At 38.3% G+C, this 26,607-nt stretch overlaps 2 protein-coding genes across 5 annotated transcripts in view; one reads left to right on the forward strand and one right to left on the reverse strand.

Annotated features, from left to right (window-relative positions):
• The first annotated feature begins 9,536 nt into the window (after positions 1 to 9,536).
• On the forward strand, positions 9,537 to 13,872 carry seta (SET nuclear proto-oncogene a). Of its 2 annotated transcripts, none has more exons than XM_053503874.1 (8): positions 9,537 to 9,782; positions 10,704 to 10,761; positions 10,864 to 11,006; positions 11,105 to 11,208; positions 11,300 to 11,413; positions 11,512 to 11,682; positions 11,768 to 11,872; positions 11,990 to 13,872. In XM_053503874.1, the coding sequence occupies exons 1-8, from the start codon at positions 9,710 to 9,712 to the stop codon at positions 12,011 to 12,013; spliced, it is 792 nt and encodes a 263-aa protein (XP_053359849.1). In that variant the 5' UTR covers positions 9,537 to 9,709; the 3' UTR covers positions 12,014 to 13,872. The 2 variants fall into 2 exon arrangements, with proteins under 2 accessions (XP_053359849.1, XP_053359850.1); XM_053503875.1 differs by lacking the exon at positions 9,537 to 9,782 and adding an exon at positions 9,942 to 10,026.
• Positions 13,873 to 14,359: 487 nt separating this feature from the next.
• Positions 14,360 to 26,607, reverse strand: part of gle1 (GLE1 RNA export mediator) — a 35,549-nt gene continuing 23,301 nt past the window's right edge. For 2 of the 3 annotated variants that reach the window (XM_053503873.1, XM_053503871.1), the window contains exons 8-16: positions 21,177 to 21,289; positions 18,481 to 18,550; positions 18,192 to 18,334; positions 17,885 to 18,075; positions 17,664 to 17,793; positions 17,458 to 17,562; positions 17,292 to 17,374; positions 15,817 to 15,880; positions 14,360 to 15,023 (exon numbers count right to left, since the gene is read on the reverse strand). In XM_053503873.1, coding sequence (XP_053359848.1) covers positions 14,955 to 15,023; positions 15,817 to 15,880; positions 17,292 to 17,374; positions 17,458 to 17,562; positions 17,664 to 17,793; positions 17,885 to 18,075; positions 18,192 to 18,334; positions 18,481 to 18,550; positions 21,177 to 21,289 — 968 coding nt within the window. In that variant the 3' untranslated portion in view covers positions 14,360 to 14,954. Of the gene's footprint in view, positions 15,024 to 15,811; positions 15,881 to 17,291; positions 17,375 to 17,457; positions 17,563 to 17,663; positions 17,794 to 17,884; positions 18,076 to 18,191; positions 18,335 to 18,480; positions 18,551 to 21,176; positions 21,290 to 26,607 lie in introns of all 3 variants that reach the window. The other variant, XM_053503872.1, reaches the window with a different exon arrangement.

Consider the following 26,607-nt stretch of genomic DNA (forward strand, 5'->3'; position numbering starts at 1 on the left):
CGCTTGCCTCTTGTTTACTTTTTAAAAAAGTTTTAATGTAACCCTTGAAAAGGTCGGCACTCTTCTCATTAAAGTGCCATACCTCGGTGATCTCAGCTATTACATATCCCTTGTCTAAGGCGAGAGTAAACTCTGGCGTTACCCAGACCCCTGTCAATGCGCGTTCCTCGTCAGTGTGTGTGCAAGTACCTTGCTGGAAATTCAGGTCGGCGCATGTACGACAGAGAGTAAAAACCAAACGGCCTTGCGCCGATCTATAAGGTAAAACAGGGAAAAATAAACCTCTTGGCGGATAAACTCGAGCTCTTATTAATCCGAAATATTCGCGGGGGTTTCCGAAATCCTTAAAGATTATTTCAGGATGACCCATCGGATACGTGAATGAATAATTTACATAGGGGTAGAGGGACGTCACGTCTACATACCTCACGCTTTCAGAGGGACCCGTCGTGTAACGCAATCTTACGGGGCAGGTCCGGCCACCGTACAGCGAATCGCGGGGGGAGAGCGGCTGAGGGGGATTAAAGCTTTTAAGAAAACTCTGCAGACCTTGATGGGTCTGTTTCATCTTGACCCACGTATGCTCTCTTATAGCTACGACTTTCACCCCGTGCGTATGTTGTAAGCGCCGCAGTTTCTCCTCACTCTCCTCGTTCATGCATTCGTACGTTTTACCCGTTAAAGGATTAACGTCTTGTGGAGAAAAGCATTGCGTACAGCCGTGATAAAAACAACCCTGGAATTCATAAACTGTCGGCACATCGTTTACCACGGAGTAACCATCTACAAAATACCGCCCCAGCTTCTTTTCGCCCGTGTTCAGAGCATGTTGGATAAATATATTTTCGCTGAACATTACCCATTCTAACCATTGAATACCAGCATCCGAATATCGTTTATACTGTTTCCTGTAATCGTCGGGGGAAGGTATAGCGATTGTGCGTTCTCGTAGGAAATGAGTGCAGAAAACAGACATACAGGCCGACACTATGGTGGCTGACTTAAAGGGATCGACCCCGGCCTCTTCTACAAACTCTTTTCTAAACTTTGAGCAAGCCATCCTAAGTATTTCGGTATCGTTCCTGCAATAATACCTGGCTTCCTCCCTAAAATTGAAAGTCCCCTCACACACAGTGCTATACCATGTCAGAAACTCGCTTCTGTGTTTCTCGGTCATCTAATCGACGCCGTAATATTCGGGGCCAGGGTAAGCACCTACATAGGTCAGATTCCCCTCGGAGCTGAAACGATGTGGAAAATAGCCTTTAACCTTTTCGGAAAAACCCAGGGTTTTTGGAAGCTGCGAGAGAGGGAATGGGAGAAAAGACGCGGAGTCGATAAATTTATGTTTATAATCGGGCTCTGTGAATAGAATCACTTTACTCCCCTGCATAACGATCTCTGGTTTTATGCCAAGGTCGATCATTGCGTTGATTATAATGTACGCGTCGAATCCTTTTGAATTATGAGCGACAAAAATGGCTCCGGTGTAGCAGGGCCTCCTGAAGCGCAGAACGAATTCTTTGGCGCAGTCAACCCCGTCAGCACACCACTCTTTACCCGCCAGTGTTTTTGTGCTCACGAAAAAAGGTGTGTGCGTGCCGTCCCGGTTTGGAAAGGTTTCAAAATCGTAAAACACGATTTTTCTCGTGTAACGTATATCGATGAGCATAGGGAGTATGTAACACTGGTGCTGGTCTGCTTCTGAAATAAACTCTGTTTTCTGACCGCAAATCTGACACTTGAAGCCTGGACATTCGTGAGGTTTTGAAGGTTTAGTTAAACTCACAGAATACAATCTTTTACACGTTAAGCATTTCTTCACCGTGTCACATTGACTCGCGTAGACACCGGCTCTCGGATGCCAATTTTTCTCCTTATGCATGGTTAAGCAGTAAAGAGAGCGACAGGATCTATTGCACTCGTGACACGTTATATATTCCGGTTCGTGATGGCTGCACCCCGAATCCAGACACACGTTACAATGACCTTCACACATGTGCGACAGAGCGTTTTCGTAGCCCTTGTAGCAGAAATCGCAGACCTTACGCACACCTAGAAAAGCCGCGACATTTTTTATACCGTAGTAATGATTCTCAAAGAGAAATAAGAACAACGTGGTGGATTTTTGAGGGGTAGAAGTATGGAAATTAGCCAGTGCCTCTCTCTCATCGGTTCTGTAAAACACTACAATTTTACAATCCAACACACGTTCGAATTTAGGTATGTCTGAAAAAGATACAGGGGTATGCTCAGACAATCCCGCTTTTATCTGAATCTCCCGACCGAGCGTTTCGGCTGCAGCATCAGTGATCTCGGGTTGAATCAAATGAGCTAGGTTGATGGCGAAGCATAACTGATCGGCCGGATTTTCTACTAAATAGAGCAATCTCTGCTTCTTTTTAAGGATTTCACAGTCCAACGTTTTTTTCAACAACCTCTTCCCCCCGCCCCGATGATTTCTAACAATCTGAACAACAAGCTCTAGGGTCTTATCGCATAACACCGACATGTTAGATTGAACTAAGCGGTCTAGTAAATCCTGGAAAACTGACAGATCGGCTCCTTCGGAGACTTGTAGCATGGAAGAGAGACCGTTTCTCAGACTCTCGCCTCTTAACTCTAGCTGTATCACGTCTCCCTCCTGAGCGTATGAAAGCGCTTTATTGACTATGTCAAACACGCCACCCATCACGTCCCCGTAAAAAGAGCCGTAATCTGCTACCTCGTTCTGCGGCAAATTTAATAACTGTCTTATTTCTATATTATTAAATCGTGACCTCGTCACCACCCGGGGTTCGTCTGAGGCAGTCTCCGATGGGTTATTAGCGCTACTTTGATCATTAGAGCATGGGGGATCAGCGGGGGGTTCTACTATCGAGGTGTCGAGATCGTCACCTCCTCTTCCTATTTGCTCTGTTTCGAGCCTCCGGATAATGTCTACCGTTGAGTTTACGGAATGAGAAGGGGGAGAAACAGAACAGGGGTGATCTGTGGAAGCTTCCTGCATAAAATTGTTTATGCTTGCCAAATGAAGTAACGTGTTTTCTATTTGCGCGAGTCGTGAAGCTAAAGACTCGGGCTCGTTATCTGATAATAATTGGTGATGCGCGTGATCTGGTGATGTCTGTGATTGGTGATGTTGTACGTCCTCATTTACAGACTCGGGCTGTCGGAGGGATTTTAGCTGATTTATTAATGACTGATATTCTATTCGCTGCTGATGATTCGTTGTAGAGGTTACCTCGTCATCTTCCAAGCCGCGTAAACAGTTTGTTAACTGTAGTAGCGCAGCTTCTATTTCAGAAAGCTGAAATGTCAGAGACTCTTTATCTGTTTCATTGTTTATAGAGTTTGTGTTATGAGTATTTACAGAGTCTGGACGGTGAAGGGATAATATCTGATTTATTAACACTTGATATTGTTGCTGATCCGCAGCGTCGGTGTTAGGAACCGAGGGAACGTTTATTGATAGTGTGTGTAACTCTGGTTGGGAACCCCGTGAATCAGACAAAGACGACGTCAAAGAGTGTTGGTTATCATTATATACTAGCTCATTTTCCATATCTAACATTTCTGTAAAGTCAATGGTAGCAACATCAACATCATCAACATTTACATGAAAGGCCATACTTTTCAACACAGTTTAAACACAAAAATAAAAAACACCCTGGTACAGAAAGAAAAAAATCAATGGAGAAGCGAGTGCAAAGTTGCGCTAAACGTAATACCGATTGCCCAGAGAACCTCTTCCCTCGGAGGCTGGTGATAACGGCGATACGGTGCTGAAACGCTCCTGTAGCTCAATCTTCTTCTTCTTCGTCGAATATGACTCTCTGTGTAGGAATATCAGAAGCGCAAGAAATTAGGTTGTGGAATTTTTTTTTTTTTCTACTCATGTGATAAAGATACAGCCCCTGGGGGGAAAAACTCACCATGTGATGATGAGGATGAAGAGGGCGAAGCCGAAGTTCTCCGACGACGACTTGGTCGGGATCTTTCGCTTAACCCCTCTTGTTCACCTCGAGCTTGAAGAGGAAGCGCACCCGGCTGCTCAGATTGTTCCGGCAAGGAGCTGCTTTTAGCCCCGTTCAAGGTTTGCTCGGAGGCCTCCGCTCCTCCTGCTGTAGACCCGTTCAAAGTTTGCTCGGGGGCTTCCGCTCCCCCTGATGTTGTCACCTCTAAGGGTTCGGGCTCAAGGACGCTCATCAGCTCAACGTCTTCTACTACCAATGAAGGAAAAAAGAAAAAAAAGAGTAACCTTTTTTTTTCAATGCATCAACATAAAAATAAAATAAATAAACGAGTAGAAAATAACCCACCGTAACTAGGATCAGATTGCCTCTGTAGATGAGGCGGACCAGACGTTTTATCGGATATTCCGTCAGCAGCAGTTTCTGAAACATCATATAGGTTAATATTTTAGGTTTATATATATATATATATATATATATATATATATTTTTTTTCCCCTCTAAATCACGGTAAACTCACCGATAACCTTAGGCGTAGATCGCGACGGCTCCGTTGTTTTGAAAATCAACGTTTCTAATTCTAAATAAAAAAAAAAGTGAAACTCAGTTTAGCTACAACAACAATTTCTCTAGAAGGTAAAAAAAATATATATATATATATACACAAATACATAAGAGAAAAAAAAAACTCACCGTCTTGCCAGCCGGCTTCTGATACAACGTCGTAAGAATCAATAGTCAGGTTGTTTACTGCGGAGTTTAAAACGAATTCTTTTTTTAAAAAAAAAAAAAGGACAACATAAAACTAGTGTAGATAAATAACATTTGAATCTAGTCTCTACCTGGAGCCATAGCGAAGACGCGAGAAGCGAAGACACGTTGTTGTGCAGACCCACGGAGAAATGCCAGAGTTTTTTTGCGACTTCGCTCAATTGTAGTTTTTTTTTTATACAACCTCATAGCACACCCCCGAGAACATAAAACATAAACGGTCATAAAATAAACGTCAAGAACTTTCGCGCTACCCTGTGCTTGTTCAGTCTCTTGTTATTTCAAGACTGGACTACTGCAACTCACTCCTGGCAGGCCTGCCTTTGTCCACGATTCGTCCTCTGCAACTGATCCAGAATGCAGCAGCACGACTCGTTTTTAACCTTCCCAAGTTCTCCCACACCACCCCACTCCTCCGCTCCCTGCACTGGCTTCCTGTAGCTGCCCGCATCAAATTCAAAACACTGATGCTTGTCTACAAAGCCAAAAATGGCCCAGCACCCACCTACCTCTCTGCGCTAATTACACCACGCACTGCGCCACGTTCCCTCCGATCCTCCAGCACTGCTCGCCTCATCCCACCATCTCTCAGGGATCGAGGGCGGCATTCATCCAGGCTCTTTTCTGTTCTGGCACCTAGGTGGTGGAATGAACTTCCGCTAGATGTCCGTACATCAGAGACTTTGACTATCTTTAAACGACGACTCAAGACACATCTGTTTCTCCAGTACTTGGACTAACCCCCCCCCCCCCCCCCCCCCAAAAAAAAAAAAAAAAAAAAAAACTTCAGATGTGTTGGACTAATGGTACTTAGTTATTAATCTAGTTAACCCAGTGTAAGTATGTATCCAATGTTGTAAACATTAAAGCACTTTTTGTAAGTCGCTCTGGATAAGAGCGTCTGCCAAATGCCTAAATGTAAATGTAAATGTAAATGTTATTTCTTTAACATACAAGTCTACCCAATGGCCATAATCGCTCCCTAGAGATCGATCATAACATAGTGGTTGTTAACACTAACGGTGAAAGTTTTTTCTTAAAGTTATAAAAAATACCATGTTTTATATATATATATATTTTTTTTATTTATTTTATTTTATTTATTTTTTTACTCTAGTTTTGACTTATAAGTATAGGTAAAAAAAAAAAAAACAGTTAGGCCTACAACCCATCTCCTTAGAGCGACGCCCTGCTCACCATCAGAGCATTTCTGTCCCATTAGGTCGTAAGACATTTTACATTGATATTTCACAGACCCTGGCTCGCTTCTCTTTCTCTTATTAGTATTTTATTTCAGACACCTTCTTTAGCTCTAATTGTTTTAAAAAGTTGTAAAACTATTTTTTTTTTTATTAGTGAAAAAACATAAGCTTTTAGATGAACGTTAGAGAAACTTACTTTAAAAAAAAAATAAAAAAAGAGGAGGCGGAGTTTCGTCACGCACAGATCCGGCCAATCGCGGCTTCTGAAGGGAAGGCCATTTCGTTTCGTTCAGTCGCTCGACAAACTCAGCGCTCATTCTGTACCAGACGAGACAACGCTGATCACGCCTCGCATGCGTATAACATCGGACAAGCTCACGCCGCAATAGTTTTTCCTTCTCAAAGGTTCAGGGCTCTCACCCTCCGGTAACGCTTATTCTTCTTCTTTTTTTTTAAAAAAAAAGTAACTTAAAAAAAAAGTAACAAGTTCTATTGGCCTCAGTCATTTAAAGTGATGCACGTTTTTTCTTATCACACTGAATAAACGTTTCCATGTTCTCCCGTTGATAATAAATACACTTCCCCGTCTTAATAGTTAAGCACAAACATCTTGAAATGAGTTCACACACTAAGCATGTTGTTTCAAAAAATAAAACAAAAACACACTGAACAAATTCTTACAAAAAAGTAAATGAAAAAAAAAACATATATGAAATAAATGAAATAAACGATGATTAAATAAATGAGTAAATACGTAAACCCCCACCCCTCCCTGCACATTCCTAGGGTCATAAAAAAAATCCCAAAGGGGCAATAAAACTGTCAACTCTCGTTTTGACGAAAGGTTGTTAGGATATATTTTTTGCAGCTAGAAGCAAGATTTTAGATCACTTAAAATTAGATGGCCTTTCTGTTCCATCAAGTGCAACAGTGAAAGACCCCGGTGTAATTATAGGTTCTAGTCTTTCATTTAAGGCTCATGTAGACAATATCACCCGGATAGCATTCTTTCACCTCAGAAATACTGCCAATTTAAGGAATATATTGTCACTAAACGACAGAAAATCTAGTTCATGCTTTTATCACCTCTAGGTTGGACTTGATTCCGTTAGTGTGTGTGTGTGTGTGTGTGTGTGTGCACGCATTGTGCGTGTGTATGGTACTTTATGTTTGTGTGAAAGTCATGCTACACAGTTGCCCCCTCCCTCCTTCTCTCCTCATGCATTTACACACACAATAACAGAAATATTGCTGTGTCTGGATTCTTTTCAAAGGTAAAATACATGTTAATTTGTTTTATTTTTACTTTCCTCGAATTATGAATATTTTTAGGGCTGTGGAACGAATTATCTGAGTTTATACTATTTCTTATGGGTAAATTTGCTTTGATAGACAAACATACTTTAAAAACCTTTAATTCTTCCAAAACTAGTCAAAGTTAAAACAGTGATCTGGATAAAAGAGAAGAATACATTCTATTACGTTCTATTTTGCTTTAAGGTCAATAAAATACCTGGATAACACCAGAAGCTTATCAGTCTTTTACTGAATCCTTTATATTACAATATCATAACCATTTTTAAAAACTAGCAAAGACTTTGGAATACTTTTTTTCCCAGTCAAAAAAAAAAAAAAAAAAAAAAACAGTCCTTGGCAACAAGAATTTGTTTCTCAACATATAAATCTGAGGGGAGCATGTCTAAGGGGAGCATGGAGCAAAAAAAAATAAAATTGTTTGGATGGCTTTATGGGTGTCCATCTAGTCCTTTTGAAATTCAGTGTTCGGAGCACAGACCTGACCAAACATTACTCGTAAAATTGCTGCATAGGCCCTTAAGGACTAGTAAAACTTCCATAGCTTGTTCATTCTCCTCCAATAGCTTCAAAATGTCAACCGTCACCCCTCTGTTCCAATCCTCCACAGCAGCCCTCTAGGTAAAGAAAACCAGAGAGATTTTTTGAAGACAAAGATGATACATTTCACAAAATATCTAGTTAAGATAAAAATAAAACATATTGATAAGACTATAGAGTCTGTAAAGAGTGTGTAATTAACCAGGTATCTACTCAGTTCGGTTTCATAAAAATAAGTTAACCGATATAACACTTGTAGATGACTCTGAAGCCAAACTAACAGACATTTTTACATCCTTTAGCTTATCGTGCACTGAAGCGCCACTACTTCTTAACTGTTAAACAATTCTGGGCTTTTCTCAAACTTTCATCAGTTAAGTGATTGCACGACCATGTGTGTTGGGGTGGACCAGGATGCTGTTGCTGGGCAAAAGTCAGAGCAAAGTGGGGAAAAAAGAGAGACACGGTTATGAAAGCTTAGCTTGCTAGCTCCTGTACAGTGTTGTAACATGAAGCCCAATGCTCACCTCAGTAATGTCAGGGTGCCTCTGTATAACGATAAGAGGCCACATACCAGCCTTACTTATGTTACGCTAAAATACCTGTTAGCTAACTAAAATTAATAAAAAAAAAGACTTAAGAGTAATAAGGAGAATAAATAAAGAGTTCACAAAACTACCACCTCTTTAATGCAACTTGATAGCGTCAGTGTGGTGGGGGAGGGGCGTGGAGGTGGGTCTTATAAAATCATGTGACTGGATCTCAGTGGAGGTAAATTGTTGGCTCAACTTGAATCTATTAGTTTATTCAGTCTGTGTTTCCAAAGTTGTGCACAATATTACCTGTTGCTGTAAGAAGTTAGGCCAACAATGCAAATTTACTTTATTCAACATTTATTTAGTTAGAGTTTTTACAGTGCAAAGGGGGTTCCGCAGATGGCAGCCCTTTAGAAGCTGGGATTATTTTAGAGGATATACAAGTGATTGCAGGATTAAAAAGTATTCCATTTGCACGTGTTATGCCGTTTGGTCTGATGTACAAGTCTGTGGTTAATCCCAAACTTTTAAGATACTGAGATACATGTTTGAACACTTCCAAATATGTTACTGGAACTACACATTGTGAAACTGTTCCCGAAGATTCTGTCACTGAACAAGTTGTTGACATAAATGTAAGATAAACAGATACAACCAAAAAAGAACAGACACATACATACAATCACACATTTGAACACACACAGGAGATGCAAGGTACATACAAAAATTTCAGTGACTCACGAGGCTTCTAGAATGTAACCCTTTCTAATAAGGGTTGATTAAAGATGTTTGTAGTTTTATTTTGTTTTTTGTGACATGTTAATATGTTTCAGTTGTTTCCAATGTACTAATGCAGTTGTTAAATTATTTATTAATATCTCATACAATAGGTTATACACTCTCGTAAGTTTTCTTTTTTCTTTTGATGTAAGATGTTGAGGTAAGCAAGATGAAAGTTAACTTTTGCTGTGGTACACATGGTGACTGTGGGGATAAACTGTAGAATGTTCAAGACGTTCAGGCACCCAGAACACAGACGACGAAGTGTAATTGCTCTGCATGTTCTTTTGTGGGCGTTTTAGCGCGCCTTGCGCTCTACGACACATCCAATTAGATACTAGAGAGGAAAGCTGGGTTGACTTAGTGGTTCTTAGTGGGTGATTTCAACCCCCCTTCTTTCAGCGTGAGTGTGCACGCGTGAGTAGTATATGTGCTATTAGTACAATTGGGAGCGCGCGCGCGCTTGTATTTGCGTTTCCTCGCAGTAAGTTGAGGAGCGCGAAGTGCAAAGTTGGGTTGCCTTACGAGGTTTACAAAGACAATCGGCAGTTTTCTGTAAATTCAGGGTTTTTTTTTACTAAGCGGTGAAAACATGTCAACCACGGGAGCTAAATTAAGTAAAAAGGAGCAGAACTCAAACCACGACGGAGCGGACGAGACCTCTGGTAAGAAACGAGGGCCTCGTGAGCTTTGCCGTTTCACTTTCTCTTTTTAAGCTCTTAAGTCCCTTCAACGATCAGTTTAACATAACTGGCCCAAAGTATATCTAATTTTACATATGTGCTGCGAGATTCATCAGGCTATGATTGGCTGCGGTTGAATGTTGCTCATGAGTAATGGAAGGCGCCGGCAGTGGAGGCCATGTTAGATAGCCGCTAAACGCTAACCCCATTGCTACAACGATGAATGGTAATATGAAAGTTTTAGTTTTTATGAATAGGCACTCCGCGCAGTTTAAAGGTGCACGTTATTGCTTTACGAACAATTAATTTTTCAGAATTAGTAATCTGTGCTGGATAAATCGTCGGGGCAATATGCTACTTTATTGTTGTATGATAGCGACCTCCGCCATGATGTGCCTGTTAGCTAGCCTGGCATGTTGGCTGTACAGTTAGCCTAGAAGTGCTAATAATAACACACGAAACGTCCAGTTTTAAGCATTTAAACTCCGAATTTCCTGGAGGTTGTGTGTGAGCAAGCTAGTGTTGTATGTTTGTTAATCTTCCGATGATGCATAAGAGGGGGAAAGCAGGCTAGATCATATTCCCAATTTCTGCACATTTAAACCACGCGGCCGGAGCAGCAGGAAACGGCGTCTGTGTTCTCATAGACAAGTAAAGTAGCTGCATATTGAATCTCGCCCATCAGATGTCTCGCATTTCTCCATAGTAAGACGAATTCAACGAACCAGCTCAGATATATTTTGCCACAGGACTGTTTTTATCTATTTTTTATTTTGATATCCGAGTTTTTAAATCGTGATTCCCAGACATGTTTAAATTGCCTTAGATTAGAGGAATATCTTTATTTCCTAGAAAGTCTAATAGAGTTTTACCCTGATCATTGCATTGCATTTTCGTCTTCAGAAAAAGAGCAACAGGAAGCTATTGAGCATATTGATGAAGTACAGAATGAAATTGACAGGTCAGTAATTGTTTATATGCCCAATCAAAATTAAAAGTTTGTTCATGTGAAGGAACATCTGAAAACCTTGGACAAAAATAAACGTTTTTTTGTTTGCCACAGACTGAATGAACAGGCCAGTGAGGAAATCCTTAAAGTGGAGCAAAAATACAACAAGCTTCGCCAGCCATTTTTTCAGAAGAGATCAGACCTCATTGCCAAAATTCCCAACTTTTGGGTCACTACATTTGTGAATCACCCACAGGGTAAGCAAACAGAAAACACACTACACTCAGTCATGCATGTCTAGTGTGACCATTTGCTTTTTTATTTTTAATATAAAGCCCTATCTGTGTCCAACAAGTCTCTGCTCTCCTTGGTGAGGAGGATGAAGAAGCACTTCACTATCTCACTAGGGTGGAAGTAACAGAATTTGAAGACATCAAATCAGGCTACAGAATAGATTTTGTAAGTTTTTATTACATCCTAATATTTGTGGAAATAATTTAATCTGTCTGTTTGTTCAAATCTGATGTTCAAGATTTTTCTTGTTTTGCAGTACTTTGATGAAAACATGTATTTTGAAAATAAAGTTCTATCCAAAGAAATTCACCTGAGTGAAAGTGGAGACCCAACTCCAAAGTCAACTGAGATTAAATGGAAACCAGGAAAGGTTTGAATAATGTTTCATTGTAATTCTTTTTAACACAACAGTTTAGTTAAATGCTATATATGGGGAATTAAACTTATTTAATTTATGGTCCTTTGAAGGACCTCACAAATCGTTCCAGTCAAAATCAAAGTAAAGTGGGCAAGAAGAGGCAACATGAAGAGCCTGAGAGCTTTTTCACCTGGTTCACTGATCACTCTGATTCAGGAGCAGATGAGCTGGGAGAGGTCATAAAAGATGACATCTGGCCCAATCCTCTCCAGTATTACCTGGTGAGTCTCATGTAGTTTCCATTCTTGGTACGAGTGGGAATTTTCTCATAAGAGCAACTTTTGTTATCCACTTATCTGCTTGTAGGTCCCAGATATGGAGGATGAGGAAGGAGAGGGTGAAGAGGAAGATGAGGAAGGTCTAGAAGACATAGATGAAGAGGGAGAAGATGGAGAGGAGGATGACGGAGAGGTATTTTACACCTGAATTTAATTGGTTATTTTAAATTATTGGATGGATAAATAATATATTTGTAAATTATCTAAGTATTGTGTTGGTGCTTTAAAATGCCATTCCTTTTTGTTTCAGGATGATGAGGGAGAGGATGATTAAAGAGAGAGTGGAGCATAATCCAACAGTGCTTAGTCCTGTCTGCCACAACCCATCTGTTTCTTTGGTGATTCTTGGGGAGGAATGCACCTTTTTTACCCCTTTACTTTCTTTGGGTTTCCCCCCCTGCTCCATCTATCTTGAAAGTGCCAGATTAAATTTCACCAATGAAGAGACAAAAACTGACTGTAAAATAATGCCACTATGGCAGTTAAAATCCCAAATAGGTTTGAAGATTAAAATAAAAGGCAAAACACACTGTAATATAAGCAGCACACTGTCTGAAATAGACTTGTGAATAGGGTACACTGTGTGTGTGTGTGTATGTATGTATGTATGTATGTGTGTGTATATATATATATATATATATACACATACACACACACATATGTACGTGCTCCTACGTAGTAAGTACCCTACATATGAACGAGTTCCGGCCTGAGATCTTATTCGGAAGTCCAACAAACATTGTTTAGGTACTTGGATACTAACACAATTGGCTATATACAGTACAGTGTTCTTTAGAATCATGCTGATGGTTAAATGATTTATGTTAAAAGAACAAGCAATGTCTCTTAAGTCTGTTTTTACTTTGTTTAGTTCTTTCAATTATTTTGATCAGGATGAGCTTTTATTGCTGCTGCAGATAGAATATTAGTTTGGCCAATTCTGGTACATTTATAGATGTAAATTACACTGTCTCTGAGAAGTAAACATGCATGTTTGTATCTTTGAAAGTTTGTAACTTGAATGTTCATATGTAGGGGACTTATTGTGTGTGTGTATATATATATATATATATATATATATATATATATATATATATATATTAATATATAATATACACACATGTGTAATGAGGTTCACTTTAACTGCAATAGAAGATTTTTGGCATTTTAATTTTTCAAGTTGCACTGTATATACATGGACATTATACATACTGTTCACTTTATTGGGTACACCTGTTTTAGACCATATTTTTCTATCAAACTGGTGTAATTGTGTGGCATAGATTGAACAAGGTGCTGGAAACACTCCTTATAGATTTTAGTCTGTATTGACAATATTGCATCACTGGATGCAATGATGCAAATCTCTAGACGCTGGAGGTCATATGAGTGCAGTGAACTGTCGATCAAGTTTGAAATGACTAGGTCTGTGACTTGGCATCTTATCCTGGGGTCAAAAAGGGATTGCCTGGTCTGCAACACCACTCACGTATATCATGGCATTTAAATTATGCTTAATTGGTAGTAAGAAGCCCAAAAATGTGCCAATAAAATATCATTCACAACATTACTCCAGCATGACCAGCCATTGACAATGAAGTATATGGATCCATGCTTTCAGTGTTTAACATTGATTTCTGACCCTACCAGCCAAATGTCACAGCAGAAGTCAAGATTTATCAGACTACAAAGCATTTTCTCTTTTTCCTGTTAGCTTACAGCAGTGGCACTCTGTTGTCTTCTGCTGCTGTACTCCCATCTGTTTTGAGTTGTGCAGTAAGAGATGCTCTTTACATATGAGCCTTTCTATCAGCAGTTGAACAGATGTACCCAATGAAATGGCACACATAAATTATTTCATTCTGTTAATGTGGTAAAATGAACATGTTCAGCATTGTTCTTAACAGTTTAGCTGCTCATGGCATTACAATTATTTTTCTCTTCTAGCTTGTAGTTTCAAGAAAATTCACAGCCTTACTCCTTTCCCACAAGTAAGCTTGTAATTTTGAGGGCTGACCCTCAGTGAGGGGCAAACGGTATTTGAAAACTTTTTTTTAAATCTAGTTTACAGTCCTTCATTGGATTTGAAATTACATTTTAATAAAATCTTTAAAAATAAACAAACAAAAAAAATTAAAATAAAAAAACCTGCCTGCAAATGCTGGTCCAGCTATTTGAGTTGTGTACATTCTACTAATTTTCTCTTATACTGATCTTTGGAAACGGGTTTCTAAAGTATTGGACAACAATATGTACCTCAAGTCTCTGGGAAACTTAACATTTGTTATTCATATGCTCATAGAAACTCCTCAGAAACAAGATGTTTAGCTTCCATTACAGTTCATTTAATATATAGTCCATTTTTGCCATATTCTATATCTACCAATGTTAATTACCCAGTCATAGTCCAAAGAATGGTATAATTTGCACAGAAGGTCTAACCAATTGGAGCACAAGAACATGCCCCACAACAAAATTTAAAACATTGCCATCTCCTTATTGGTTGCAAATGACTTACTAATCGGGGGTTGTGATCACCACTGCTTCCCAAATTTGTGTGTTTAATATGAATGAAATATTGCCACCTGCAGGAGGAGGGAGAAATGCGATAGAACCAGAGTTCATGTTTGTATACAAGTTTAATCAGGTGTTTTTTCAGCTCTTTTTTTTTTTTTTTCAGGAAATTTTTAAAACAATTACTTATTCTATCAATGACATGCAGTCTGTACATTTGTCATAAACCTGTAAGCATGATGTAGATTTTAGTAATCTTCCAATGACATTCCATTAAATATGTACACCTTGGGCCTCTGTACATTCACAAAATTATCAACTGAGCCAATCATGATGCAGGCGATCATGCAGAAGTAAATATTCACAACAAACATCTGTGCAAATAATGACCGTGGCATGGTTGATACTACACACTCTGAAGTATTTCCAGAACTGCTATAGCCTAGTATATTTCATTTTTCAAATCACAAAATGCTAAGAACACCTCACGAGCAACAGTTATCATTAGGTGTGTAACTGGGGAGGGGGGATAATTAAAGTGGCTAAAAAGTGTTTATTATGTCTAAAACAAAATATTTTAAATTTGTAACATGTGCGTAATAAGTAATAACTCTGATATTAAACTTTGATACTGGCTATTAGCAGATCATGATTCATCTAAGCAAGTACTGAGGTAGTTGAAAGATAAACAACCACAACCCTCAGGCTCTCCAGAAGGCAGAGTTCAGTTGTCCTTTAGGTAGCTCAATCTGCTTGTTTCTTAAGGAGTTCTAGATAAGAATAAATACACAGTATTAGCAATGAATAAAACAGAACTTATAACAACACTAAGATAATAATATACATATTTACATGTCAGTAATAAATAAATACAGACAAAATTAAAGTGTTACACTACAGATGATGTCAAAGATTCACTATCAAAAAAATAAAGGGCATTTTAAGGGGTCTGAGGTCTGTTTCTTTGTTGTGTAATCCTTTGTGCTCAGTTGATGATATAGTTTGGGTTTCTACTATGCTTTATATGGTTCTGCAGAAAAGCACTCCCAAACAATGTAGCAGTAACACACAAATTCGAAGTCATGATCTTCCAGAGATAGGGATTTTGTTGTTGTGCTGCCAACAAATTGCATATGTACTTTATTAAATAGGAAAAAGCAAATCTTTAATTTTTAACATAGGCACTGGTGGCATCAACCAGTTTCCTCAAACGGCTGAGGTTGGAATGCTGAGAACCTCCAGAATCTCCATGCCTCCAAATCCTCCAGTGTACGAGGCTTTGTTACCTTCTTTGCGTAGCTCAACAGGGAAAAAACTAAATAAAAATCACATGGAGTGAGATCTCGACTTCTTGGAGGCCAATCATTAGTTGCCTCTGCCTGGAGAAAATCCTGGAAAATGCTTGTCTAACTATGCATGCACCACCAATGTTTCTATAGCTATTAAATATTGCCTAGTTCATTTTCACTTACCCTGTAAAAGCACAACACATACTATATGTGCCTTTTATAATTTAAGAATTATAAATATATTTATGGCATGGGGCTATGGCTTTTACCTCACCTCCAGAAACTGCTTAAGTCTCATCACGGAGCCCATCTGACCTCTGTTGGTAACTGCTTCAATCCTGGAACCAAAACAGATTATCATGTAATTAAATATAGGTTGGTCAATGATCAGAATAAATTGCAAAACATTTGTAGTTCTAAGCCACTGTTAAATAAATCTATAAATTTAAAACATTTTTGTCAAACAAACAAATGCACCCATTTCTTGTCAAGCAATGAAGTCACTTAAGTTGAAGCTTTGGGAATAAATAGAAAATAAACTGTAATTACAGTTTTTCTCAGTTGCTTTGGTGCTTTTCTCAGATCAGAATGAAAAGTCTCAAAACCATTAGTGCAACCTACATAACATTTAGTCATTTGTGCACATCATAGTAGCAACTTTTCCTTCCTCTAAACAAATCGCAAATGCCCTTGGAAGTTGCTTTCATACAATTCTCTGCCGTTTTATAACATTATCATTTGCTTATGTCATTTCAGTCAAAATGAACTATACTTTTGGATACTAAATAGTTGTTTCCAATAAAACTAATAGTCTTCATTTTATTGCTTGAATTATTACATACAAAATTGTTGAATTAGTTATCAAATTCTGTCAAGCAACTTTTATACCTTTCTTTATTATTTTTTCCTGTAAATCTCTCCTAAATTGAACAATTTCTCTTAGGTAAACTTCAGCTTTCACTGACGAGGAGGTGTGTGAATCCGTTGTGATGTAGATGAAAATATGTGGCCAGACAGACAGGAACGTATGGATGTGTATGTATGTTACAATATGTACTGTTATATTATTCACATTTGTGCACAGCTCTACCAAAAGGGTGTTTATGTTTATTCTACATAAATGACTGTATAGTATTTTTCTTTTGCACAATGTTGTAAAATTACAGTCTACACAGTAAAAATGTGAAACATCTGTATTCAGTGTCTTGTACTCACTTACTTCCCAAACAATGGGAATGTTGAACTTTACTGTAGATTTTACTGTAAATGGCTTTACAAAAAGTGTATGGTGCTGTCTTGAGCATTTTCAGGTAGTGTCACCAAGTTCTGACCTTTTTTTGCATTAGAAAACACAGAATACTGTCATAATGAAAACATGACAAAGCCATTTGACTATCTTGTTCATAAAGATGGTGTCAAGACTTCTCATTTTGATGACACTGGCAGTTTCATTGACATGAATACTTGCTTTTGAGGAATGGATTATCGATTTTGAGCAAGTGACCTGCTTTTGCAGGTTATCCACTAGGTTTTGCAGTTTGCACCAATTGTTTTGAGAAATTTACTAACTGCTGTGCAAATGTTAATAGTGATGTGAGAAAAGCACCAAAGCGACTGAGAAAAACTGTAATTGCTCTTTCATAATAATCATTTCAAAATATTGCCCAATATTTGGCAGGAGATTCTATGCTAAAACTTTGTCATGTCACTACCAAATATCACAGTCACTAAACAAAGCATAAAATATACCTGGGAAAGTACTCCTCCTTGATGAGAAGCAAAAGTTTCCAAAACTGCCCTTGGTATTGTTTCATAAGTGCATTTCCACATACCTGTGCAAGTTGAAAGAAGAATTTGTTGCAGCTACTTACAAATTATAGTGTTTCAATAGAATTGTATTATTATTTTTTTTTACCTCTAAAAAGTCAAACAGAAGAGTTGCTGTAACATCAGCTAGAGGTTCCATGTTCAGCATCTGAGCCAACCAACGCCAGCCATGATTAAGTCCATGAGGACCAGGCTGTAGCAAGAAATATTACTAAATGCCTCTGACATAAAATGAAAATTAATTCATGATCACAATGTAATACATAAATGTTAAGGCATTAAGGCAAAATATACCCCTTGTTTGTTAATGTAAGGCCATCTTAATTGTATTATGGCTGCATAGAGTCGGATCATTCCAGACATCCTTTTTAGGAAACTGTCCTGGCCTTCCACCCCTGACTCATCCACACGATATCCTAGAATCCTACAGAGGAAGAAAAGGTTTTGTCACAAGAGACAAGGATAAAAAAAAAATAATAATAATAATTTTTAGCACATTTGTGAGAGATCCTTACTGTTGATATTCTTCAATGGACATGCTATCCTTCATTGGGGGGTAGTAAGGAACAGCATATGGGCATTTCTTATGGAGATGAGCTAAGATAAGTTCTCCCACTTTAGGGTGTAACTCCCAGACACCTGAAGCCACAACTGCAATGGGGAATGCAGCTTCATGGTGAGATGCCACTTCTTCTTCTCCTTGTTTCTATTAGCATTTTTATTCAAGCCATTTAATGCATGTAAAAGAGACATGTTTGTTTTATAGATAAACAATGCTAGTATATTAACTTAAAAACCTAGTTGAAAATATTTACAACTTACCACAAATTTTTCTGCCAATTTATAGCTTACGAATTCCAGTCCACGAGGATGCTGGAGTGTAGAAACTGACTTTCCACCAGACACAACTTGTCGCCCTAATAACAGTTTGTCAATCTTGTCAAAAATCTCCTTTAGCTGGGAACCTAGAGGCAATTTGTTTTTAAGTAAAAAAAAAAATAAAAAAATAAACCACACATCTATTAAAGACAAACATTTTTAATGGTACACAAAACTTTTTTATGCATCAAGACTATGCAATGTGGTCAGTAGCAAATGATGATAAACCAACCTGAGATACTGGAGATTTGGCTCACAGGAATTGTTGCAGCTTTCTGAAGCTCCATCCTCATTTTTTTTGTCTGTAAAACCGCATTAAAAACATAATTTACAAACCAAATTAAGTGAATTTTTTTCTTATTGAATTAAAAAAGTAATACTCACATACATTAAATATTATAGTGAAATATTTCAAGCCATTTTTGTTTTAATTTTGATTATTATGGCTTATAGCTCATGAAAATCGAAGATAAAAAAATAAAATAATAAAATACTTCGTCTGGGCTCTATAAACACAAATTACTGCATAAATGCAACATGGCCAACAGCCTGTGGCACTGCTAGGGGGTTCCTGAGGAGCAGGTTGCTTTGATAGCGGCCTTCATCTCTTTAGTAATCATTGGGCTTCTCATCTACCTCTGGACAATACCTCATAGATTCTCTATGAGGTTCAGTACAAGTCAGGCAAGCTGGCTGACCAGTCAAGCGCAGTAATATTATGGTCAGAAAACCTGTTAGTGGTAGATTTGGCACTGTGTGTAATATCTATATAGCTTGTCAGCAGACGGAAACGTCAAAGTGCTCAGCAACTTGGATTCCGTTATTCACCACACTTCCTTCAGACTCTGGGACATTGATTTCCATATGAAACACAAAATTAACTTTCATCTGAAAATCAGCAACAGTCCCTTGCTTTTCCCCTTTAGCTTAGGTAAGACCCTTCTGATATCGTCTGTGGTTCTGGAGTGGCTTGATACTAGTAATTCAAGTTATTCAATAAGTTATCCCACTTCCTGTATGCACGGCACCTATAGATGCACTGATTCAGCCTTATACCACGCCTTGTGACACTCTCCCAAGTTCTTGAATTGGCTTTGTTTCATCTTCTTGATTTTTAGGAGCTATACATTAAAATTAATAAAATTAAAACAAAATAAAAGGAAATATTTCACTTGATGTGTAACGAACCAAGAATATACACTGCCCAGCCAAAGAAAAGTTGACACACTAACATTTCATTTGGAATATCTGTTGCTTTAAGTACAGCTGTGACATCATTGTGATCAGCTTGTGCAATATCACAACATTTATTTCTATCCAGAGTTGCACAGATTTCTCACCAAGATCTTGTATTTATGATCTTTCACAACTTGAGCCCAATAAATCCTGGTATTGTCATATTGGAGTATGTCCGTGGCATCAGGGGGAAAAAAAATAACTGATGGAAAAACCTGGTCATTTAGTTTATAATTTTTTTGTGATCTTACTGTTTTGGGCACAAAGCATTGCTGAATCTATACCTGACCAACTGATGCAATCCCCGATCATAACAGTGGCCCCACAGGATTGTATGCAAGGCACTACATATGAAGGGTGCATCACTTCATCTGCCTCTCTTTTTACCCTGATGCACCAATCATTCTGGAATTGGAGAATTCTGGACTCAGACTAGACTAGATTGCAAGTATAATTCGTTCCGAAAGTGCTTGTATATCAAAACACTCGTATATCAAATTTAATTTATCGTATTTTCCCCATAAGAAGTAATGGAAACTACCCCATAAGAAGTAATGGATGATTCGTTCCACAACCCGGAAAAAAAAGTCAATACAAAATATGAAGTAAAATAAAACAAATTAACCTGCACCTTACCTTTGAAAAAAGTAAAAATAAATCCCCTCAGATAAGTGTTTCCATTAGTGTGTTTGTGCGTGCACGTGCTGTGCATGTGTGTAAAGCTAAAGTAAGACGAGAGGAGGAATGACTCTCCCCCCTTTCTCCTTTCTTATTTGAGAGGAGGGAGGGCTACAGTGTGGGACGACTTTCAGACACACAATGGAAACACTGCCTTATACGAAAACAAGGAACATCTCTAATAACATTCGAGTGCGCATGAACACTAATGGAATCACTGCTGTGAAAAGTCAAAATAGAACAAATTAACCTGCACTTTGCCTTTGAAAAGAATCGCGACAGAGCAGTGTCCATTAGAGTGTGTGTGTGAAAGCGAGAGAAGGAGAAAGAGACACACACGGTCTAATGACATTCGTGCGCTCACATTCTGGGATGGGAGACGATTACCCACAATTCTGCGGCACGCGAGAGAGAGAGAGAGAGAGAGAACCACCACTGGCTTAGTTGTGATTAGGCGACGCTCAGTATCAAAACAATAAGCACATGTGTGCCACATGAAACTCAATGATACTTGGTACTCGTAAATCAAGACTCACTCATTTAACAAGGTAAAATTATAAAGTAAATTATTTGAAAATTTTGCTCGTTTTGTGGAATGCTGGCAAACCAGGTTACTCGCAATTCGGGGTTCCACTGTACCCTTTATCTAATGATCCATATTCCATACTTTATGCTTCCTAGCAAATTTAAGCCTTTATTCTGATTAGCCTCACTTCGTTTTGCAACGTTATGGGCAGAAAAATTAGGTCAGCAGGTTTTTCCATCGATTCCATCACCCATAGATTGGCCACCAGAGAATAGACGATATGAGAATCTCATATGGTCTATACTTTGGTGGCCAATCTATGTGTGATTCAATCCACAGTGAAAATCTATGGTATGTGCTGAAGACTTTCTTGTTTTTTTTTGCCTAGGCAGTGTACACGCGCGCGCACACACACACACACACACACACACACACACACACACACACACAGGCTTTGGAGTATTTATTATTTTAACAGACTTCTTTACCTGAATATCCTTTTTGCTGTTTAAATCTTCAAATGAGTGGGCACAGTGGCTGGCCAAAGTTTGCAGTTCCTTGTACCATTTCAAGGTGCTGTCATCCGCTATATTTTGCAGGCCTAGAGGAATTGCAAACATTACATTTATCCATTCAACAATGCAAGTTAATTTGTTTGATATATTCTATGACAATGAGCTTTAAATGTGACTTGTACTCAATGCATTTAAAAACAATGAGCTTTAAATGTATCCTGTAAATTATTTCAAAGGTTTGCTTATTTGAATTTACAGTGGAGATACCAGAAACTGATGTAATGACTTCAGAAGTTTGACAGACAATAATAAGGACCTTAAAATTGATAGATTCGTGTACTTGGTTAATTTCATAGTGGGTGCCTTGCACATCCAGAGTCAAAGATTTAGATTCCTATATTGAGTCTGCGTGCATGTTTCACATGTGGATTTTTATTTATTTTTTATTTTTTTACATAGAAACACATGGGACTTAAAAGAGGGGTAACTAACTGGCTGCATACAAAAATCCAGGAAAGTTTGCCAAGGAAGGGGGGAGGGGGGTTGCGCTCTGGGATGCACCTTTGAAGACAACAGTTGTTAAAAAAAGGATAAACCAACACAAAGTATATACAGCTATATGCTGGAGAGAAGCAAACCACTATGAAGCTGAGAAATAAGAGGAACATTAATAAAAACCATAGCACAAACATTGTGCAAAAACAATTAAAAAATCTGAAATATTCTGAAAATAAGAGAGAAACAAGACGTTAACCAGGTCATGAAACAACAACAGGAGCAGCTGATTTCAGTTGTAAAGAAAAAACAAAATATAACAGTCAGTGGTACACCAAAAACATCCACAGAGTTGCCTGAAGAAGCCTTTCTGAGACTTTGGTCAAAAATAATCTTGGTTCTAAAACAAATGTCATACACAGCCAACTGCAGATAAAAAAAAAATGGTATGTCCAGTGGTAGGCTTGGGTTTGCATGAATTGACAGTTTATTAAATACTCCATTTTCCTCCCACAATCCAAATGCATGCAGAGTAGGATAATTGGCATTTCAATTTCCAATTATTAAAAAATCGATTTTGGAGTCAGTGTTGCAACAGAAATGGAGAATTTAGGACATGAAAGTGCAGTGATTATAATAATAGTATTGGTGTCCTTATTAATACTATTTTACATACATTAAGCAGATACCATGAAAAACTTAATAGACATGTATAATAAGAAATGTTTGAAGTTATGAAAGGAAGTTATGAAAGGAAAAGCCTTTATGCCATAAGTACAGGACAAATTTCTATTTTCTTCTTTTATATTTCTATATTATATATATTTTGTTCTTACTTGTACAATATCTTTTTATTTTATTTTACTTAGCACAGTATATTTTATTTTTACTAGTTAATTTCATTTTTCTGCAATATTTCTTTTACTGCAATATATCTTTATTTTTACTTGTACAGTATATTTTACCAGTTAACTTTATTTTCTACCGTATTACCTTTTATTTATATTTATTTCTTATGTTTAAGCTTTTATTTTAAGGTCACTTAGTGAAAAAGCTTCAAAACTACGAAATTTCACTGCATATCGTACTGTGTATGACTGTGTACGTGACAAATAAAATTTGAATTTGAATACAGTACAGTGGAACCTTGGATTAAGAGCATAACTTGTTCTGGAAACAGCTCATATTCCAAAACACTCGTAACCCAAAGCAAATTTTCCCGTAAGAAATAATGGAAATAAAAATTATTTGTTCCACAGCCCCAAAAAAAAAAACTAAAAATAATTAACACAAAATATAAAGTAAAAATAAAACAAATGAATCTGCACTTTACCTTAAAAAAAGTAAAAATAAAACCAACACGCTGTGTGTGTGTCTTTCTTGCGCTGTGGAGTGTGTGTGTTGTGTGTGTGTGTGTGTGTGTGTGCGCATGCGTAATTTGACACTGTGCCGGTTGTGTGTGAGTAAAGATGTCAAATTACGCACGCGCTCACAACACACACACACTCAAACACTGACACACACTAAAGATGAGAGAGAGAGAGTGAGTGTGTGTGTGAGTGAGAGAGAGAGAACCAGCGCGGTGTCAAATTACTCGCGCGCGCACACACACAACACACACTCCGCAGCGCATGAGAAAGAAAAACACACACACTTACAAACACGGATGTTGATTATACCAGTAAAAGACAGCACTAAGACCCAGCAGTGTAGACGATTACCTGCAGCGCAAGAGAGAAAAACCGGTGGCTCAGTTGTGATCATGTGACGCTCGGAGTCAAATCAAGAAGCGCATGCGTGATACATGATACTCCGTGCTCGTAAACCAAGACAATGCTCGTTTTCCCAAGTCAAAATTTATTAAAAATATTTGCTCATCTTGCGGAACACTCGCAAACCGCGTTACTCATGATCTGAGGTTTTACTGTATATGATTCAGTCACCTCCCCTAACAAGTGCCCAGTACTGTGGAATTAAAGAAGCCGGAAGCCACTGGCACCATCAATCCTTGCTCCCAAAGAAATGGACATGCTTTTAAAAATCTCCCCTCTATCTTTTTGGAAGCCCTCCCTACCTGCAAATGATGTGTAATCTAGTTTCTTAACCTTAAATTAAGTTGTTAATGTGTGATAAGTTGATATCAATAAGTTTAAGTGTTGATAGGAACATTTTTTTCACTGATCTACATTTAATGGAATGTAAACCACGTACATCTCAATCCAATGTAATGAGACACGTGAAATTAGCTAGACCTTTAGGGGCACCAGCGGCAGTGGTTAGGTGTATCCCGGGAGCCAGAGCACCGGACATTGCAGGTAATCTTAGGGCTCTAGGACAGCATAGGTTCTCCAAGATAGTAGTACATGCTGGAGCTAACGATATACGCCTTCGTCAGTCAGAGGTTAGCAAGAATAACTTTATAGAGGTGTTTAAATTAGCGAAGGCGATTTCCGATGGAGTAGTATGCTCTGGTCCCATCCCAATGAGACGTGGTGACAACTTACAGCAGGTTATGGTCGCTGAACCGCTGGATGTCCAGGTGGTGCTCCGAAAACAACGTGGGCTTCATAGATAATTGGAAGACCTTTGAAGGCAAAGTTGGCCTGTTAGAGCGGGACGGTGTCCATCCTACTCGGGAAGGTGCTGCTCTCATTTCTTGCAGTATAGCTCATAGTCTCAGAAGAGGCCTAGTTAATCGGTGACAATCCAGAGCCCAGGCCAGGGAGCAGACAGACAGGCTAAACCAACCGTCTGCTAGCTGCATAGAGTCGTCACTCAAGGTTCACTGTATTAACACTGTGTCTGTTCCCCGAGCTAAAAACAAATTTAGAAAGACTCAGAAAGTCTGTTTTAATAATTTAATTAACATAGATATTACAAACTCAGATCATACTGAATGCGCAGCCGGCACCCCTGATCTAAAGCTAGGACTGTTAAATATTAGATCTCTCGCATCTAAAGCAGTTATTATTAACGAAACTATCACAGACTAGGAGTTTGATATATTATGTTTAACTGAAACCTAGATTAAACAGGACGAGTATGTAGCTCTAAATGAAGCTAGTCCTCCTGGATACAGCTACATACACCAGCCTCGATTAACTGGTAGAGGAGGAGGCGTCGCAGTTATTTACAACGATAATCTGGCTATCATACAAAAACACAGATTTAAATTTAATGCATTTGAAATTTTCTTTAGTAACAAAGTCAGCTCAGACGATTCCGCTAATAATCATTTACAGACCTCCAGGGCCGTACTCTGAATTTCTCTGTGAATTTGCAGATTTCCTTTCAAACCTTGTCATTTCCGTAGACAAAGCGTTAATTGCTGGAGATTTTAATATTCATTTTGAGAATCCAGAAGACCCTCTGAGAGCAGCATTTATGTCCATACTGGACTCAGTAGGAGTAAATCAGTGTGTAGTAGGACCCACTCATAAAGCAGGTCACACTTTGGACTTAATATTATCCTTCGGATTGAGTATAAGAAACATAATTACAATTCCACAGTCTGAAGTTATATCAGATCACTGTCTTGTCTCGATTAAAGTGTCTCATAGTAATAATGTACGCACAGCACCGCGCTACCGCCTTAAACGTACATTCAGATCAAATACCACACAGAGCTTCATCGATAATCTTCCAGGGTTATCAACTTTGATTGGATCGCCATCTGATTCCACAGAACTCGATCAAGCGACTGAATATCTAGAGTCAACACTTCGTCATAGCTTAGATAATATAGCTCCAGTTAAAAGAGAAATGATTAGAGATAAGAAACTTGCTCCTTGGTATAACGATCACACACGCACTCTAAAACAAACCGCTCGGAAATTAGAACGCAAATGGCGTCAAACTAAATTGTTTTCCAAAGAGCATGGAAGGAGAGCATCCTGAACTATAGAAGAGCTCTCAGTGCTGCTACGTCAATGTATCTCTCCACTCTTATAGAAAATAACAAAAATAATCCTAGATTTTTATTTAATACCATAGCTAAATTAACTAAAAACAAGACCACTGCAGAAATCTCCACAACAACAACATACAGTAGTGAGGATTTCATGAACTTTTTCAATAACAAAATCATAAATATTAGGCAAAAAATTCAGGCTTTTAAAACCAGACAATTTAAGTGATACAAAAGATAAATTAATCACATCAGAACCTAGAATACTTTACTCCCCTTGAAGCGAGTGAACTAATTTCACTCATCTCCTCTTCAAAATCGCCAACCTGTGAACAACTCTGTGTGATTATAGATTTAAGCCTTTCATTTGAAGCACATGCAGATAATATTACCAGGATAGCATTCTTTCACCTCAGAAATATTGCCAAGATAAGAAATATATTGTCACTAAACGATGCAGAAAAACTAGTTCATGCTTTTATTACGTCTAGGTTGGATTATTGTAACGCCTTACTGTCTGGTTGTTCAACTAGGTGCTTAAACAAGCTTCAATTAGTCCAGAATGCAGCAGCGAGAGTCCTCACTCGAACCAGAAGATATGAGCACATCACCCCTATCTTATCTACATTGCATTGGCTTCCTGTGAAATTTCGCATTGATTTTAAAATACTACTCGACGTATAAAGCATTAAATGGTCTCGCGCCGCAGTATCTGAGTAAACTGCTAGTGTCTTACAATCCGCCACGCCTACTTCGATCAAAGGATGCAGGCTGCTTGTCAGTACCGCGTATTATTAAAACTACAGCAGGGGGCAGATCTTTTTCTTACAAAAGCCCCAAAGTTATGGAATAGTCTTCCAAATAGTGTTCGGGACTCAGACACAGTCTCAGTGTTTAAGTCCAGGCTAAAAACCTATTTATTTAGCCAAGCATTTTTATAAATAAATTAGCCTAAGATAAAGGAGCAGATCTGGGGGACTCATGGACGTAGAGTATTAGGTG

Source organism: Clarias gariepinus, chromosome 9, assembly GCF_024256425.1.
Source record: "Clarias gariepinus isolate MV-2021 ecotype Netherlands chromosome 9, CGAR_prim_01v2, whole genome shotgun sequence".
Taxonomy (NCBI): Eukaryota; Metazoa; Chordata; class Actinopteri; order Siluriformes; family Clariidae; genus Clarias; species Clarias gariepinus.

Bases quoted from the DNA above. Each gene is read 5' to 3' on its own strand.
- seta (XM_053503874.1), top strand. From the start codon at position 9,710: ATGTCAACCACGGGAGCTAAATTAAGTAAAAAGGAGCAGAACTCAAAC. The intron at 10,762-10,863 runs GTCAGTAATTGT...TGTTTGCCACAG, and splicing joins GTACAGAATGAAATTGACAG to ACTGAATGAACAGGCCAGTG. The intron at 11,414-11,511 runs GTTTGAATAATG...GGTCCTTTGAAG, and splicing joins TTAAATGGAAACCAGGAAAG to GACCTCACAAATCGTTCCAG.